Here is a 19,251-nt window from a genome sequence, read left to right on the forward strand (position 1 = left end):
GCTGAATTTTCGGCGCGGGTCTGTCTATCTGTACTGCACGAGGTCATCGCGAAGTACGTGTACCTGTGAGCCACTGTAATAGTGACATCAAACATACCGACGTACGTACCTGCAAACAGTACTCGTTGGGCTACGTGAGCGCACACCAGTTCGTACTATCGACTGGGAAAGGAGAGAGAGATCGTTCTCGCACGTTGGGTAGGGAAGCACGACCGTGGAAGGGGAAGAGAGCGCAGGAAACGATTCGGCTTGGACTATGTAAGACGCGAGGGGATCGAGTCGAGTCCCCGGAGTGTCCAATTCGCCGTCGTACCGCGTGGAACGACTGTCGTTACTCCGAGTACTCCACGTTCCTTGGAATTCTCTTTCCAATTCTTAGAACGGGAAACTTGACGAGAATCGAGGTAGTGCTGCTGTGAGCAAGATCAGTGTTCGTCGAATGTGGTTAGTGCGAGTGGAAGGTATAGGGACGAGTACTCCATTCAGGCTTCTTCCAAGTGGTTTTTAATGGAACTCGCATTAGATGAATGGAAACGAAGGAAAGTTTAGGGTAGAAGTTTTTGTACGTGGTTAGGAAGATCAGTGGGAATCGAACGCGGTTAGTGAGAGAGAAAGGTATAAGAATCTCCGAGTACTCCATAGCGTCGAGTCTTGGAAATGATCTTCAAGTGTAACCTAATGAACGAAAGTTTACAATTAGAAATTTCTCCAAGTCTTGCGCGGGATGCTTTCGAACCTCTCGAAAGAGAAATTAATTAACGTAATCTGAAAAGGTATCGTTCTTATCCGCCCGATATCTCAACGTGTGGAAAGTAATCGTTTCTAAATGTGTTGGGATCGTATTTGAGATTACTTCGGAGCCCTGAATCAATGTCAAACTGGAGCCCTCTCGTGACACGTGGAATAGCTATAGATCCACCAATCTCCGGATAATTTCTGGGGAAATTCACTTCGGAATGCAAAGAGATCGCGATTAGAATCGTTCCGAGAACTACGGTCTATTACCAAGATTATCGTCCACGTCTTCCGGGATGTTCCTTGGAATCCACTTTGGATTGTTCTCAAAGAGAATCGAATCCACGCGAAGAATATTATCTCTGATCGAGCCAAATGGTTTCGTAACGAGTGGGACAGAGCCTTCGAGCTTTTCAACCGTTTCCTCGAGTTCGCATCGGTAGTTCCCGAACGATAACTCAATTACTGTCTCGGTGCAAAGTGCAAACTGTCCTTAGTATCGAACCATCGATAGAATCGAGTCCTGCTGTACTTAACGAAATCCTCCGAGTCCTGCGAGTAACGTGTTTCATCACGCGTTACCAGAACATTTCCACTTTCCAAAAAGGAAAAGTTAAACCGCAACACGTGTACGTCTAGGTCGAAATCAGGACACGCGATTCTCACAGAAATGTATCTCTCTAGTCTCTGCGTCGATTTTCGATTACCAACCATCAAGATCGAGAACAGATCCACTCTTCGTTCTTACGGTTTCTTCTCTTTCAACTTCGACACCAAAACCACCGAGGATCTTCCTTCGAACTCGTGTCAGAGCTGGGCGAAAATTCCACTAATAAATGATCGAAAACAAGTCCTAAAGTCACAAGTTCCTTTATCGGCGATCTTTTAATTTTTACCCAGATAAGATCTCCGCCCATCTCTGCCAGCAAGCAAAAAGGTCAGTTCTTAGGAAGATCTCAACCGTGGGTACCTCTTCTGTACAGGCCACGTAGAGAGCATGGAATCGTGTATCCTCTTAAGAAATTCCTCGGCTGTGAATGCTATCGCTTCGGTGACCCGCGGCGCCTTAATTATATTCGTATAACCGTGGACGTTAAGTACCACCAATTTCGAAATAGTTGCTCGACGCACAACTAACGTACCGAGTGAAAAAGTGAACGCGTCGTTCGGTCGCCTGGACAAACAGGAAAGTGGAGTGCGAAACACCTGCGAGTTAATGCAAAACACCGAGTGGTGTTCCAAGGTCGACATGCCAATTGACGAAGACCGGAGGGTAAAGGACAGAGCGAGGTGGTGATCCTAGAAATTAGCCGACCGAGCAAGCAGTTTAGCTGCAAACGATGTCGTCGAAGCGTCGAAGCTGAGGGAACCATCGAATCGGGGGTACAGGGTGGACCCTGAAAGAAGAAGGATCGACAAAACTATCCCACATCGTGGATATTCGAAATTTCACCTGAAATTGCGCAACGAAATCGAGATGGAAGAGTCGACAACGTCCACGATTCTGCTCGTGGCGAAGATAGGAGCGATGGTTGGTCTCGGCTTCGGATCCTTGATCCTTGGAATGCTGCCTCTGATAGTCGGACGATACAGGGTGAATCATCGCCAAAAACGACACCGCGGCATTTCCAGCAATTCCAGTACTTGCACGTCAACGTCGGTTTCGAACGCGTTCTCCTCCAGCGTCAATTCCGCCTCTGCGACCACTGACTCGCAAGTACGTTATTCTGTACGCTATCCTGGTACCCATAGGGGTACATAAAACTCTAGAATGATAATGCTTGAACGGGGTGACGTACACCGTTGAAAATTTTGGGACCATTTGAGACGCGCGATTTGCGTTGAATTTAACATAAAATTTTCAATGATGCATTCCTCCGAGAAAAGCTGTAAACACTCCGGAGGTATTCGTCAGAGATAGTCCTCAACTGCTACGGTGAATTAAAGCGATCTTCTGATTTATAAATGTCAGGCACCGTTCTCGAAACGAACCACGGAAAGCTCGAATTTCTACAGTGCACAGCAATTTCTTTATCGGCAATTGTTTCCATCGGTTTCGCAATTTGTAGTGTGCATGACAATTATCGTCTAGCACACGAAGTAAACCCCAGCTGTGTTTACGTTGAGACGGTAATGACTTCTGATAAAACCTATTCTTATCCAACGTTTCAAACTGGCATGTAACGACAGACGAACGATGCGAATGGTAAATAAATAGTTAGCCGTTCGCGTATACCACAATGTTTTCGTAGCACGGCAAATTAATCTTAGCTTCGATCTGAATAGCTTCGCACATCGAGTAAAGGATAGTACTCCGCTAATCTTTACTCCACCAGTTTTTTGCCAAACTGACCTCTTATGTAAACGAGATTCGATCCTATCAGTTGAGGGTTATCTACACTCGAGCGAATAGTTGCTGCACTTTCTCGCAACGTTAACCCAGTAAATAAATAAACGCGAATGTGATTATCACGAGGAACGATTTCGTAAACAAATATCGTACCGTTTACGTTCCAGCTACACGAAGCGATAACGTATTTAAGCGACGAAACTCTTACTAACTTCGAGAAAGGAAAATTGTTACGTAACATGCAACTGTGTCATTCCGAGGAATCGAGAAACAATAGTTACTTAATTGACGTATGATGGAAAACTGATAATAGGCAGGCCTAAAGGTCGCGATGACAAAGCCGGCACGAGTCACCTAATTAATGTATTTCGACCTCGTCGCCTGCGATTGGCGGTCTATTTTTGAAATAATTAGTCGGGAAAGCGTTGGAAAGGTCGCGAAACGTTTAGCAAAATCGAGAAATGTTGCAATCGTTCACAGTAGGAAGAACAACGCGACCTACCGCTTTGGGATGTACAGATGCATGTTAGGAAATGATAAAATAACGAATAATTGTTCCCAAGCTCCTTGAAACTGGGTTAACGTTGCGTCGAAAGGACGATCCTAATTCCTCCACCAAAGGAAGCGTCTTGGAGACAATGAAAGCGACGATCGAAGAAGAAAGTAGAGGATAACGTGTGATCCCCAGGGCCTGCACACGTCGTTGCTGCTGTGCTTCGGTGGTGGTGTTCTCTTGTTCACGACGTTCCTGCACCTGGCACCGGAGGTTCGCGCCAGCGTGGAAAGACACCAAGCCAATGGTCAGCTGCCGACTCTGGGAACGTTGAGTCTGTCCGAGTTGCTTTTCTGCGGCGGTTTCTTCCTCGTGTACCTCGTTGAGGAGGCAGTGCACGCAGCGTTGACGGGGAAACCCGAGTCCTCCGAGGCGTTGCTGTACAGAACGGTCTCTGTGCGCAGATGCAACAGCCAGGCGGGTGTGTCAGCGGCCACGTCGACGGGCTCGACCACCACGGTGTCCACCACCACCAGGTCCACCTGGAGGGAGGACAACGACGAGTCCCAGGACGACGAGTCGAACAAAAGGTCCAATCATCACCTGGAGGACCTTCGCGACGGCAAACACGAGAAGACTCTGCCAGCGATATTCGTTTTGTCCTCGCCGACGGGGCTATCTCTGTCCGACCGTCGTCAGGAGGACTCGGACTCGCCCAGAACGAAGCATCGCGAGCACAAGCACGTGATGACGAAAAACACGTCCGTCCAAGGGCTGCTAACAGTGCTGGCGCTGTCTTTTCACGCAATCTTCGAGGGCCTAGCCGTGGGACTGGAGCCCTCCATAGGGTCCGTGGTTTATCTAGCCGCGGCCATAGCCACCCACAAGCTAGTGATTTCGTTCTGCGTGGGAATGGAGCTGTACGTGGCTGGTGCCTCCACCAGGACCACACTGGGATACCTCACGATATTCTCCATGGTCACCCCTATCGGAATCGCCGTAGGGTTGGCCCTGGGCCACTTCAAGAACGACAGCGAGAATCTAGGCCCCACGCCCACGATACTCCAAGGAATGGCGGCGGGGACGCTGCTCTACGTTGTCTTCTTCGAGGTCCTCGCACGCGAGAGAGCCAACGACAAAAGCGGTCTGCTACAGTTGACCGCTATTATCGTTGGGTTCATGCTGATGCTGGGCCTCCAAATCGCCAGTGAGTGTTTCCTAGGATCACGAATCCCTGTCTGAGATCATGGTTGCGTTTATGGTAATTCGCGCTTCGAACAACTATGCAGAGACTTCGCTCTAGATTCTTTCCAATGTTTACAATTTAAAGAAGAGATCAAAGAATCGCTTGCCTTCTCTGCTAAAAACGACAGATTCTTGCGCAAACTGTCTGACTAATTAAACTCCCTGTTAATACAAAAGATTAGGTTTTCAGTCGAGTTCCGTCATCGTTTTTCGTTCGTTCTTTCGTTCGTCATTTTTATCCAAGACTGTTTTCATAAACAATCTTCCCACCAAATGGTCTCCCTGTTTGTATAAACTCCGAAGATAACAACGGCCCGTTAGCTTCGGAATACAGCCTTCGGTACTTTGATTCGCGAAATTCGTTATTCCATACGATCCTGCCAGAAAAGTTTGAACGTTTCCCATTTTTTTCCTGTCGATGCAACCCGTCAACGTCGGTGCAAACCTATCGCAGGTACGTCCTTGATGCAATCACCTCCCACGTGTTACTCGTACTCGCGGAGACGACGTCTGGGCTATCGATTTACCCCAAAGGCCGAGTAGCAACGTCCAAAAAGTCACGGCCACGAGGACCGCGAAGAAACGGGGCTACCGTAGCTGGCATGCATCGATATTATTTGCCAGGTGAAAAATTGTCTGCATCTTTGGCTTTCGTTTGGTACCTCAGCCCTCGCGTGACTCGAGATAGGTCCATGAGACCCAGTCCGTGTCAGACAGTTGACTGATACACTCAACGGTCAGTTTTAATCCGTCGCTGACAAATTAACAAATTTCGTTGTTTGTTAAATATTATTTTTGGGCTCTTTCGATAGAATGCAATCGTACTATCGAGTATCGACACTGATCTGTAGTTTATACCTTGTTTATAACTATGTACGTTCTACCAACGCCCATTGGCACGAACGCTCAGACACGTTGAATTATGTTTCATGTGGCATCGCCACGTGAAAACCCTCTTCAGTCTTAGACTTGTTCCATTTTCATCTATAGAAGAGACCCGGCACCAGTCGCTATCTATAAATAGACGAGTCATTCTTATCGTTATCTGTAAGTGTTCCTAGATCTCTAGTCGTCGATGCATTGTTACGTACAAGGACGATTCTTATCCGAACGATTAACGTCAGAGCTGCCGAACACGCGTATCGAATTTCTTCGTCGATCGCGAAAAGATGCGTTTCCTTCAGGGTTAATTTTTGATTTTGCGAAAGACGTTAGGAGAATAATAGTCTGGAGTTGCCGTGGGTGGTTAAGATAAGTGGAAGATGCGATGAATCCGTGAAACTATTCGTGAACGGAAGCTTCGGTTGGTCAGTGACCGTTCCACGTGGGTTAGGCGAACGTTTATGCAGAATAACGCAGACAGTTTGCGTGCCTGTTCCCCTTAAAGAGACGCCTCCTGAACGCCGTTTATGTGTCTGATTACGCGAATTTACCCCTCCCACCCTGCTCTGATTTCCTCTGATTTCTTTTTTTACTCTTTTTCGCGTCGCGTCCACGACACTACAGAGCACGACAGCTCAATTGCAATTAGGCTAATGACTCCCCTGGTATCTCTGGCATACGCGCGCTGAACTTCTGCTTCGTGGCATTGTCGTATCGCACAGGAATCGTCGCGGCGACCAGCAACAATAAAACTCGGATGTACCTATTAACCTATTAATTCGTGAAAAGTACGCGATGATGATTATTACTGAACGTCCCTGCCGGGGCAAACGGTTCGCTCTAAACGACCGAGGAAAACACATTCGAAATAGAACGAAATTTCCACCTTGGAAAATTTCTTAAAAATTTTCTACGAAATTTTCATTCTTCGCTAATTGTAGAATTTTCACCCGAGTCTGTGCGAGGGAACCTGAGAGATAGAAGAAACGTTAACTCGTGTAAACATAACTGAATTCCAATCCTAAATATGATTTGGAAGAAGATTGTTTGATTGAACACCCTGTATATCAAATACCAAAGCATTCGTCAGTTTCTCGCGTGTTTACGTTGTGAAACAAATAGTTGCATTGTTTTCACGGTTGTGGATCCATTGTGACGCTATGGTATTTCACTCATACCACGCGGCATACCGCAAATTTTCACCTGTCGTCTCAAACTATCATCAGATACAGCGTCTTTATCATGGCCACTTAAGTGCATACTCGACGATCCGCTGCAACGCAATTCTCGTTCAACTTAATAACAGTGGACGGGTTACTTAAGAGGTCTAGGCTTGGGAGACCTAAAAAGACTTGGTAACAGCTACCTTCGCGGAAGTGTCACCCGTTATGCAATTTGATTTCACGGTGTATCGCTTAGGCTTAGGCGAACGTGTACACAACTACACGCCGATTCGGTAAGAAACAAACACGAGTACGTAATCTACGTACGATCCGTCCGGTTTATTTACGTTGGCAGTCGTTAACCTCTTCGTTTCGTAAACAATTGGCGAAATGATATATTATAACGTTAATTCGAACACGGTAGAAATTGTCAAGAATATTAGTCTGGAAGTGAACGTGCTAAATGATAAAATGATTCTCGTGTTGTCATGAACGGTTGGTAACATTGTAACACGCTCTCGCATTCGTTTGTTCGGGAACCCTCCATCTCCATTATTCTAACGCCAGTTTACAAAGCTTTCTCGAGAAAAAAATAATATGCACGTATTCTCGAAGAACAGGTTATGAGCTTTCCCCATCCATGGCAATGACCCCAGACGTGGGTCGATGAACAATCCGACCGACTTTCGACCGCTTTCTCGGCTATCGAGTTTCGATCTGTAACTGCATTATTCTAGGAAAATTGCGACACGTTTATACGTCTATTCATTAGCATCTACCGAGCAAACTCGGTTACAAAAGTTTCCTCCCCGTAGATAACCAAGACTTTCCATAGGAACGCGATGAGAATCATATTTCTCAGATATTGTGTTCTAACGCTTTAGATTTTTAGGTTTCTTACAATGCTCAATTTAAACAATGAGGTAGTTGTATGGGTTGACTATATTAATTATCGATTAAGTAATGCGGATTAGATTATCATCTGGCAATTACTACTCTCTGCATTATCAACGATTCGGTAAGGTTAAAAAAATAGTTACTACGACAGACGATAGATTACGCGGATTTCAACTGTTCGAAAACAGAATTATAGTCTCGCGGAAATCTTCATCAATCTCCACGAGCATTAATACAATATGACAGCCAAAATGTTAAATACTCCCCTTTGACAACTTTATTACGTCAATATTCATCTACTTACCTAAAATATTATTTTTCTTTGCAGCTGCTCATTCCCATTCGCATTCCCACTCGCACGGGGGTCACACACACGTCCACGAAGACGAGCATAACCACGATGCCGATCACGATCACGAATTGGATTCCCACGAACAAAAATCGAACGCAACCAGCCGACGAATACTCACAGAGACCATCGATAGGGTAACAGAGAGCATCGCGGAAGCTGTCAGCAATATCTTGTCCTCCTCGATGAAGAATCCCACTGGTGTCTTTTCGAAGGACATCAACGAAACGACAATAACGCACACGGACCGCAGTTAGAATTGGTTTGCGCGGGAAACAGAGGTACCAATAGTTCCTCCCTGGGATAGGAGTCTCCCGATTGGTACTTACTTTCGGGAATCGATTAATCGTGCTACTTAGAAGGGGATGTTCGATTAAAAAGTAGATGCTTCGTGCATCGATTCTTTCTTACAGAAAAACCCAAAATTTTTCTTCACGAAAAATGAAAGATAAAAAAATAGAGAGAAATAGAGTTCACTCGTGAAGTACAAATATAATAAAGCTATATTTTATCGTTTCAATTTTAATTCTTAAGAATATGTCTTTTATTTTAACCGTTTTTTTTTTAAATTCTTTGGACATGGTGACATCTATAGAATGTAAATTGAATCGTAGTAACGCTACATGAAAATTCTATAAACATCGAACCCCCTGGTTAGAATACACCCATAGTTTCTTGGAAACCGTTCGGTCGAGAAAAATGGCGGTAAAAGGATCTCGATCGAAGGAGGAAGGACAGTATTACGAAACGTTTGTTTCGAGACGCGAGAAAAAAATAATGGGAGCGTACACGAAAACTTTGGAACGAGATTACGATTCAACGTAAGTTGAACTATTAAATCGAGTAAACACTGTTAAAATTATTATTCGAATCGAATTTTACTCGTTTCTCGTATGCCGAAGTGTCGGTATGTAATTCGACACAGACATTTACCAAGTATTATAGAAACGCGTGTAAAAATCGTATTCGATGAAACTGTTGCCAATATCTTTAAGAAGGTACATATAATACATGTGATACGGTTCACGAGTAGAACGTGCGATCGGGTTGCTTTATTTTTTTATGTAACATAGACTGTATGGAACATCCATATCGATTGCTACTTTTTATACTGTAATTAGGAAAGTCCATTTTAATTGTTTATATATTTAAATACGTGCATATAAAATAGGCATTTGGCATGATATAGTAGCGGAATGAAACGTATATTTTGCGATCCTAGTTGTTCCATTTGCTGAGCGAGACTAGCATAATTTCGATATTTCGATATTTACAACTTCCCATTTGTGTTACCATTTTCCTACCGAGCTAACGTTCGTCACGTGTCGTCAGGAATGGTAACACGCTATCGTTAATACGAAGACAATGGAAGTCGGATCATAACATTGGGAAACTACATTCTACGACTGTTTGCAATTCCATTCGTGTCGCGTTCATCTTTTTACTCGTAGGTATACAAGTTGCATATCAGCGTGACAGGTACATGGCTACAAACGTATTTCGATAACAAACGAAACATATTTTTCCAGTCAAAGAATCGATTTCTAAATAGAAAATTATATTTTTTCAACGCAACAAACTAATCATGATACGATATACATACACGCAAACAGTAAACAGGAAACCACGTTAAATATCGCTAAATTATTGTAACATTAAAATAGGGGTTTTTTCGTAAAATAGCCAGAGTATCTACTTCGTACCTGTCGATATTTCTACGATCTTGGACTATGTATATGAAATAATCAGCTAAATCATAGAGCTTCTATTCTTTAGAGAATAATTGTTGCGTTCGTAACTACAGTCGCACAAACGTGAATTACTCTTGCGTGTTTTGAATGCTTATTGTCGCATCTTTATTATTTATTATCATTTTAAAGGCAGTATCGTGTGAGTGCTATTACGTAAATATGTGGTACGACTGGTATGTATATAAAATTTATCCAAGAGCGAATAATAACTGCACACGGTATCGTACAATTCTATTTTGTCTACTATAAAACTTACTAATAAAATATAAAACTTTGATAAGAAAACACGATGGTTTACCCTATTCTTCGTAGCAGGCACGAACATTAATAAATATATAGATTCAAGTTTAATAACAGAGTTTATTAAAGAAGTGATACAATCTTATCCAATTACATTAAATGCATTTTGTATGCATTTATAACATCGCACGTTCCTTTAATTTAAATTAATCGTGAATATCTTTTCTTTATAAAAGGAACATGCACAAATGTACAACAATAAATTAATTTCTTATATTTACGTTTACAGGAAATAGATTACAAAACTGTAATTTGTTTTATTTGTAACGTAAAATCAATTAATTTTTTCTTGTTTGAAATATTTGTTGAAATTGCAAGAAAAAATTTGCACGTATATAACACGATTCTTATTACTATTCTATTGTTTGGATAAGCATATTGTACACCTTAAAAAATGCATAAACATCATAAAGCTACCTCAAATTAAGAAATAGAGCTTGTTCGTTTTTTGTATTTTCGGACACGTAAATCACAACTTTGAACGCGTACAACAAAGCTAAGTATCTTTCGGTGCCCGTAATGCATCTTTTGAATCTTGCAAATGATCAATTGGGAGAAAAACAAAGTAGTTTGTAATTACTGTGAACATATTCTGACCCATAATCTCCCATTTATGGAGCAAAGACCATACAAAATGTAGAAATTTGTAGACATTTAAAAATTCTTTGCTTAATAATACATTTCTTTCCTTATTCTTGATTCAATCCACTATTTCATAGTATATTATTGCAAATTTTGTTTTTGATGTATTTAATACATATCGATACCGTGTCGACAATGAAAATTCTACCAATCTACTTCTTTGGTATTTGTTCGTCTACAAAGTTCAAATAACTAGAACCAACCTTAATAAACGCAAGACCGGAACCAATACCAGCTATCGTGCATAGAGTAGGATTAGGTGGTACGATAGACCGTAGTACCGCCCATACTAAAACTGATCCAAAGCTCAGCAATACAGCACCGGCGGCGCTATTAAAAATAGAGTAACGTAAAAATTTATAGATTTACGGTACGTAATTCGTAAGAATCAAAATATACTAGAAACTTACCTATACGCGAGTCTTGCTCCTCCAGGAGCTTTAGTCATATGCTCGCGAGTATATACATACGAACCGATGCCGAAGAGAGCGCTACCCAGTAAAAAGTTTGTGATGTCTTTCTTTGGGAATACTCTATAAATATAGGTCGAATAGGCTCAATGAAAAATCGCTATATTCATAATTAAAGTAGTCATCTCCGATGGAAAGACGGGAAATCGAAATTTCAGTGAAAACTTTTAAAATAGCATTGCTAGAACATGTTTGCTCGAGGATTACGTAATGCTCTCGGAATTATGAAACTTCTTTGCTGAATTTTAGAGGTTAACGTTGAGAAGTTCATCGAATTCCTTGTTGTCTTACCTGATGACAAGACTTGGATTCATCACATTGATCGACAATGCGGTGTACGAAGCAACGCCGAACGCTGGGACGTAAAACTTTACGAGACTACATTTTGTGATCGGCTTCAAGCCGAGTTTTTGCAAAATTGTGTCGGCGTTCGAGCTTCCTGCGGTTGCCATTGCTCGTTTATCTGTCCTCTCCGAACTAGTTCTGGGTGGTCGATGAGCAACACTGATGAAATATTCGCTTAAGTAACTTAAGATGAGATGTTTACACGATTCCTACTGATCGTACAACACCGAATTGACCGAATTCGATTAGAACAAGGATGGAAAAATGGACTCCCGGAGCGCAGTGTTTCTCAAACTTCACCCTTATAAGAGACTCATCGCCTAATAATTTTCGTTTAATTTAGGTAGTTCCATATTTTTTAAAAGAACTATTCTCAATATTAAACCTATCGACGTTTCATTTATATTTACGTAAAGTATTTCACGTCTTACTAAATTCAATAATGTATGAAACAATTGTAAGTAATTTATGTATCGTATCTAAGAACAGTTCACAAAAGTTTGCAAACGGTTATTTGATCGGTCGTAGTAGGTTCAGGGTTAATAGCGTTTAATAAGTTCATATACAAACACCAACTGATTAGCATTACAAGTTTGAAGATCTCTGTAATAAGAATAAAGTATCACCGAAGCATTTGTCATATTTCTTCAATTTGAGAAACGCTGCGCGATGTGTTCGTAAATGCATTGACACCATTTACCGTGTTCTAAAATCAAATAACGAATTACTATATGGAATCGAAAATAAGTTGGAACAAGTTATAAATAACGTTTTTATTGAATTTCAAGTAAAGGCTTCTGCTTTAATTACGTTTTGTATTATTTGTAATATTTTACAAGTGTAGCAATGTTCAATTGTTCTATTAACATGAAATAATAAGCATGAATGGCACCGTACGGTAACACCGAGGATAAAAGAGCGAATAATAGCGTATTGTCCTTCGAATTGTCCTAAATACATTTACTGTCGTGATTCACAGTGATTAATGTATTGTATTTACATGAAAGATCGCCGGTTACAACGTGGCAGTGGATATTATATCTTCCATTAATCGGTCTAGAACGCGTACCCATTCCTTTCCGGTACTATTTGTACATCTATAAATAAAATAAATATATACTGCGTATATATACAACCGAACCGTAAGTGGTAAACGAAACCATTATCCAAGGATTTCTTATGGTTTTGCCTAAATTTCTAGGTCCTCTGTACAAGCTATGAATTTTATCAGTGGCAGGTGTTTTTATAATATACGAGATTTCATATGATTTAATTCGTTTAAGGTCTTTTCTAGAAAATTGTTCTAGGCGTTAACAGCTGGACCTATCCTCGTATGCGACAGAGGATTGAACGGAGTTATGTTACGAATTTCTTTTTCTAAACATTCAGCATAAATATCAGCGGTAAGCTCGTTGTTTGGAAGTTCAGTGTCCGCCTTTGCAGTTTTCACAGCGTCATCTACCGTTTTCCTTATTTCGGTTTCTATAGCCTGAAACAAAACGATACCAAGGTTAACCAGTGTTAACGATACCGAAGCACCAATGGAACTTACTTTTATTTCATCCGGGGTAACAAGATTAGCGTCCAAAATTCGTTCTTTGAAACCAGTAAGAGGGTCTCGAGTCTGTCTTACTTCCTGGATTTCTTCTCTTGTACGATAACTAGTTCCAGGATCGGACATACTATGACCGCTGTATCTGTAGGTTACAGTCTCCATGACGAGCGGACCTTTACCGGATGTGCAATAGTCTATAGCGAATCTGGTAGCTTCCCTAACTGCCAGAACATCCATACCGTCCACCTAATAATTTATCCAATGAATTAATATAATTTACACGATAATAGGACTTGTAATTATTTGTTTTTGAGACAAACCCAAATTCCAGGGACGAAATCTCCTCTTGTATAATAGTCTGTGCTCGCGGAAGCACGATCGACGCTAGTACCCATACCGTATCCGTTGTTCTCGCAAACAAAGATGCAGGGAATATCCCACAACTTTGCCATGTTATACACTTCGAATACCTGTCCTTGATTAGCTGCACCATCTCCATACAATGCAAGGCACACACCTCCTGTGTTCATGTATTTCTGAGCAAGAGCAATTCCAACTCCCAGTGGCACCTAGATGTTTATTATTTTAGTAACGATACACGGATAGGTGGTTTAGCGGTTCTAACGATTAATACTCACTTGAGCGCCGACAATGCCGTTTCCACCGTAAAAGTTCCTGGCATACATATGCATAGAACCACCTTTACCTTTTGCATTACCTCCTTTCCTACCAGTTAATTCGCTTAGAACTCCAACAGGGTCTATTCCCATCAAATAAGTCCATCCATGAGCACGATAAGCAGTGATTACAGAGTCTTGTGGCCTAAGGGCTGCTTTCATTCCAACTGCACAAGCTTCCTACCAGAAACACAAAAACAGTTTATTAGAAAAAATGTTTGTAAAATAAACTTTGGAACTAATAAAATGATGCTTACTTGACCGGTATACAAATGACAGAAACCTCTGACAATTTTTTCTTTATAGAGGTTACCAGCTGCTGTTTCCATACGACGGATTGTGTGTAGCTTCTTGTAAATATCTAAGGCTTCGTCTCTGGTAACAGTGACACGGGTAGATGGTCCATTGTCCAACTTGTGTAACCGAAAAGGTTTGGTTTCAAACGTAGCTTCCGTGGCATAATTATTCTTCTTGTTAAAGAAATAAGACACCACCTATAAATATTGAAAACTTCGAATCATCTGTATTCAGTTTTTTGCGACAGAGTGCAATGTTCGTGTCATGAATAGTGCGAAAAAAAATATAATAAAAAAGCTTGATATTTGCATGTTTTAAGCAACGTGTTTACGAAGTCGTGTAAAATTTTAATAACGGGTAACATTTCAGCGATCTTCTAATTTAATTACATCGTTTAAGGAAAGAAAGAGACACGTGAAAATTACAGAAAAAGTGTCAAAGAAGGAAGGAACATGAGCAGGGTGCGATTGGCAAACTATGAGAACGTTGGTGATAACAAACATATCGGTAAATCCCTGCGAATAATTACCTCGTTCCAGCTCCCGAACTGGCGAGCCATCAGAGGATATAAAAAAAAGAAAAATCAAACGATCAATGAAGACACTCGATCGAAAATAGCGTGGTTAGAAATTATAATGAGACTCTGGTAATGGAACGTGTTGAAAAGTGGCAAGCTAGAGGTCATTTGTCGTTCGTTAGATTTTCTACTTACATTTCGTTTTGACGTTTGCGCGCCCATGTTTCTGATGCAGTTTGGTATCATTTTAAAAAAAAAAAAGTTTTTCTTTGATGACAATCGAGAACGAGCGAAACAAGAAGCGAAATAATCGAAGTTAATCGCGCAAAATGGATCCGTTCGATACGGACCAGCACAGCGGACCACAGCAGATCTGAGCAGACACACAGCACAGCGGACAGTATCGTAATCGTAAGATCTGGTTGGTAAACGTCACAAGTTCGGTCTATCCCTTCCACTACTCATCAAAAAGATGTTGAACCATGGATATTCGTCTATGTGTTGAACAACGTGATGTAATGAATCGTTCATACGAAGGCTATGAAATCCAATGAGATCCGAGAGAATCTTAAAAACGATACACGTGTCTGGAAACAAATTACATTTTTCTAGTAGAGGAATCTTCTGTATCGACGTAGAATGATTTCAAGGCATTTCGAACGATCAAGTTCGCAGTTAAATCTTAAAATTATTCAAAATTCTGTGAATAATAATAGGATTAAATAGAATTTATTCGATAAACGATGTTTTTATTTAAAAATGTATACTTGTAAACAGTAGAACTTCGCTATAGTTCACAGGAAATACGTATATATACGTCCACAGAAATGCTTTTTCAAGGTAACCTTCATGATTAAAAATAGTTCATCCAATCAGCTGATTCTAACGAACACGTGCATGTTACGAAACATTCTACTCGAGATTATAAAATGAAAAATGAACTATAGCGTACAGAAATTTCTACTGTGCAACATATGAAATTTCGAACAGATAAGAATTTAGTATCAATATAAATATAGCATAGATATAAATTCTGTAGAGATAAAAATTCGAAGGTCTACATGCTTTATCAGAGAGTGCGCATTCTTGTTGGTGCGGCACTGCTACACAGCGGACGTTTCTGAAAGTTAGAAGCCCGCAAAAAAATTTCGAATCAAACCAAAAGGGAAAACATTTGATCTTATACAGGTTTGTCCTCACAGATTTAATTGATAAAACGTTCACGTATACAGTAATAAAAGACTGATTGTGTTCGTATCGGTCACACCTATAATAATCACGCAGAAAAATATGTGCAATTGTATTATTTTTCTCCTATAAAACACATAATACTCTGTAAAAGACGCTCTCGTTTAAGTAGGATTTTGTACGACGGTAGCATTCACGATGCACGGTGGTGTGAATTGTACATAGCGAATTGTATTTTTAATGTTAATGTAGGTCGAAGAAACAGTGACAGCAATACCGAATAGTACAATCAAGTAACCGAACCAGTTGTTCCATCTTTGAAAAGCGCAATTTATAAATGACTTGGGGACTGGTTCCTCGGAAACTGGGATTCTTCTGCAAGTTCTAAAGGGTCTACTGGCATCTACGAATACTGGTTCGCCATCGTAGTTTCTTCTTGTCATTGCATACTCTTCGTTGGTTTCTTCAGTGTTCAGGATATCGTTCTCGTAGCCCATAACGTCGTCGAGCTCGTCATCGGTATCGTCATAGTAAACGTACGAGTATCGATGACATTCGGTTTTAGGCACTCCTAAAACGCCATAGTAAACCGATCTCGAATGAATCCTTGGATCAGTTGACATACCTCCTCCGAGGCTCTGGCGTTTCTCAGAGCACGAATACACTTCGGGAGTCGATGTACGCATAGATCTCGCTTTCAGAGCAACAGCTTTCGAATACATCAATGGTGGGAGCACAAAGACTAGTGGACCGGTTAGAGATCCTCCGATCAAAGCCATCACGATGTCGAATCTCGGCACAGATTCTCCTACGGCCACCCCAAGGAGAACAACGGCTGATCGTATCGCGCATCTTTTCCATCCAAAAGCTATCACAAAATTATTTATCTTAGAAGGATGAGATACTTTTTGAAATCTGTGACGTAGGGTCTTTCAGTTATTACATCTCTGGATATTCCATTGATCCTCCAGATCCTGAAATAGAGCGGAGTGGCCTATAGCACTCGACAGGCAGAGTTGAAGCGCAGCGAGTAGAATAGCTGCGCTCATAATGAAATTTCCTGGGACCATTTGTAGAACATTAGCTGTTGTACTACCACCGTATCTCCAGACAGCCAAACCAGCAGTAATAGCAAATAACGAACCACTTACTGTAATTAACGATATAGCTAGTCGTGGAATAAATATTAAGTAAATGTTTTCTTACCTAAGAAAGAAATTGTAACAGCTTTGTCGATATGCTGGGGACGACGCATATCCACTTGCACAGTCATTAACGTAGGATGAACGTCAAACTGGAATGCCAGCATACCATATCTGAAAAATGAAATTGAAGAGCACGTGATGTTAAGCGTGATTAATACTGTCGATATACTTACCCAGAAATGAATTTATCCCAAGATGGTGAAGTGGGTACCGGTGATACATCGAGATCTCGATCGTCGGCAATTATACACCACCATATTAAAACTGCCGTTAGTATGACCATTACGCAAGAAATTGTCACCAACAATCTGCGAATATTATACAAGTATTCCAACACTTGATTTATAACTATGAAACATTATTTTTATGATTGATTGATTTACTTCATGTCACGTGGACTACCAAGCCACATTATGGGACACAAAAGCAGACCCACGAGCAGAAGCCAATAGCAGAAAGATAGATCGAATCGTTGTCCAGATACTTTTAGTCCAAACAATTGCAAATTCTGTGATGCTGGAATTTATTCGCGATCAGTACAAGTATAAGTAATTATAACGTTATCAAAATGTATACTGAGAACGTACCAACCAGCAGATTAGGTATACTGCAACCAAAAACAGTAAAATCTAAAAGTATAGTGACCAAAGTCCTTGCCCGAGGACCTAACGTTAATTCGGTCACAGCAGCAAGCGGATGTCTGGAAGGAAGATTAAAATAAATTCCACGAAAATACGAGAAAATAACGATACGATCTTACCGATTTTTTCGTGAAATTTGCGGATCCAGAGAAGTTGCAATTGTCCATGACTTCCCGAGGAGCACGGCTGTATAAATTTGTAGCATCAAAACGATAATAACTAAAGGAATCCCATACAAACCTAAAATCACACGAGCATTTGTTGTATGCGATCAATACATGGCTCGAATAACAAACTCCTTTAACAAGTTAACCAATTTTATTTCCTTCAAATAATCAACTCTTTCACACGACACCTCGCCTATTCTTCGCATAGATCTTTCTTTCAGTAATTGCAATATGTTAAATACAGGTCAATTATATAAATCGTTTAAATTTAAATCAAAATAAAAGTTACATTATACATACAAACGATTGTTTGTATATGTATATATACATATACATATATATTATACATTAGAAAATAGCCGAAATCCATCAAACTGATGTTTGCGTTTTTCCATCACAAAAAATATACGGTACTTAATAAAGCTATTCACAGAGATGTTAAACATGTTTCGTTTAAAACAAAGCGAACGATCGTCTCGTCGGGTATCTATTTCTTATTCGGCGAATCTACCTTTTCAAAATTGAATAAGCGAGACACTTACCGCATTGAACGATCGTGCGCGGTAACGCAATTATTGGAAAGACGCCGAATATGTCGATGACACATAACGTGGCGAACAGAAGCGACAGATCCGAATTAACATTTCTAAAAAGCAGCGGTAGCCTCTCGCGATTCATGACGGGAAATAATTCACACTGTTCGACATCGACGCGGAACTTGAACCGGTTTTCGTGTGCGGTGGCGAGTACCGCACAAAACGAAACCCGATACTCTATTGAACGCAAATGGCTTAACCAGACACGATGAGAGCAACGAAGGAAGACCCACAAACGTGTCACACACAGTCTTTGGTAAATTAAAATAAGTATTCGAAAAGTGTAGCTACTTTAAGTAATAATCAACTTTTCGATTCCTATCGTAGGACTCTGCCACGAGCAATGTACCTACTAATTTAATTAATTTATGTTAACAAGAACCTAGGTCGAAAAGTGTTCGATTTTAAAATGCAAATTTAAAACAACTCTTTCCTTCACGCTTTGTTATCTAAATAATGATTTCGTTACTTGAAATATGAGAGTAATTTAACATTCGCTTTAAAATAAGTGTTATCAATTTAATATGTATCGGACACTATAGATTCGAGACTCATGTAAAGCATTAGTACATTTTGTACGTCAAGTTATGAATACATATGGGGTAGGTCATGAATATGCAAAATGTAGTACATTTGGTGTACTAATCGTGTCTTTGGTTTAGCGTCTCTCTTCGATACAACAAACACGGCATAAGAAATTTACCATCGTACTCGCGCGTCGTCTTCCGTTCGCCCAGTGTTCGGGAATGTCCCTTAAAATGGAGCACTCGTTCTTCTTCCTTCAAA

General features: G+C 40.7%; 4 protein-coding genes across 12 annotated transcripts in view; 1 reads left to right on the forward strand and 3 right to left on the reverse strand.

The window, feature by feature from the left end:
- LOC128872258 (zinc transporter ZIP1-like) overlaps positions 1 to 10,150 on the forward strand; it is an 18,271-nt gene extending 8,121 nt beyond the window's left edge. For 2 of the 7 annotated variants that reach the window (XM_054114750.1, XM_054114751.1), the window contains one exon: positions 8,094 to 10,150. In XM_054114750.1, the coding sequence (XP_053970725.1) occupies positions 8,094 to 8,371 (278 nt within the window). In that variant the 3' untranslated portion in view covers positions 8,372 to 10,150. Of the gene's footprint in view, positions 1 to 129; positions 774 to 1,718; positions 2,453 to 3,773; positions 4,786 to 8,093 lie in introns of those variants that run through there. The other 5 variants (XM_054114748.1, XM_054114747.1, XM_054114749.1 and 2 more) reach the window with 5 other exon arrangements.
- Positions 10,151 to 10,205: 55 nt separating this feature from the next.
- LOC128872261 (uncharacterized) lies at positions 10,206 to 11,922 on the reverse strand. Its single transcript, XM_054114756.1, has 3 exons — positions 11,569 to 11,922; positions 11,218 to 11,340; positions 10,206 to 11,137 (listed from the first exon to the last, which is right to left on the reverse strand). The coding sequence occupies exons 1-3, from the start codon at positions 11,727 to 11,729 to the stop codon at positions 10,960 to 10,962; spliced, it is 462 nt and encodes a 153-aa protein (XP_053970731.1). The 5' UTR covers positions 11,730 to 11,922; the 3' UTR covers positions 10,206 to 10,959.
- A 458-nt stretch (positions 11,923 to 12,380) lies between these two features.
- Positions 12,381 to 15,056, reverse strand: LOC128872260 (probable pyruvate dehydrogenase E1 component subunit alpha, mitochondrial). Of its 2 annotated transcripts, XM_054114753.1 has the most exons (7): positions 14,864 to 15,056; positions 14,681 to 14,698; positions 14,112 to 14,348; positions 13,816 to 14,034; positions 13,498 to 13,746; positions 13,175 to 13,423; positions 12,381 to 13,111 (listed from the first exon to the last, which is right to left on the reverse strand). In XM_054114753.1, exons 1-7 carry the CDS (start codon positions 14,912 to 14,914, stop codon positions 12,926 to 12,928), a joined length of 1,209 nt encoding a protein of 402 aa, XP_053970728.1. In that variant the 5' UTR covers positions 14,915 to 15,056; the 3' UTR covers positions 12,381 to 12,925. The 2 variants fall into 2 exon arrangements, with proteins under 2 accessions (XP_053970728.1, XP_053970729.1); XM_054114754.1 differs by lacking the exon at positions 14,681 to 14,698.
- Positions 15,057 to 15,854: 798 nt separating this feature from the next.
- Positions 15,855 to 19,181, reverse strand: LOC128872256 (uncharacterized). 2 transcript variants are annotated; one of them, XM_054114741.1, is made up of 9 exons: positions 18,412 to 19,181; positions 17,822 to 17,942; positions 17,649 to 17,761; positions 17,445 to 17,577; positions 17,235 to 17,369; positions 17,063 to 17,172; positions 16,800 to 17,006; positions 16,482 to 16,724; positions 15,855 to 16,427 (listed from the first exon to the last, which is right to left on the reverse strand). In XM_054114741.1, the coding sequence occupies exons 1-9, from the start codon at positions 18,545 to 18,547 to the stop codon at positions 16,021 to 16,023; spliced, it is 1,605 nt and encodes a 534-aa protein (XP_053970716.1). In that variant the 5' UTR covers positions 18,548 to 19,181; the 3' UTR covers positions 15,855 to 16,020. The 2 variants fall into 2 exon arrangements, with proteins under 2 accessions (XP_053970716.1, XP_053970715.1); XM_054114740.1 differs by having other exon boundaries at positions 15,855 to 16,724.
- Between the last annotated feature and the right edge of the window lie 70 nt (positions 19,182 to 19,251).

Source organism: Hylaeus volcanicus, chromosome 2 (genome assembly GCF_026283585.1).
Source record: "Hylaeus volcanicus isolate JK05 chromosome 2, UHH_iyHylVolc1.0_haploid, whole genome shotgun sequence".
Classification (NCBI taxonomy): Eukaryota; Metazoa; Arthropoda; class Insecta; order Hymenoptera; family Colletidae; genus Hylaeus; species Hylaeus volcanicus.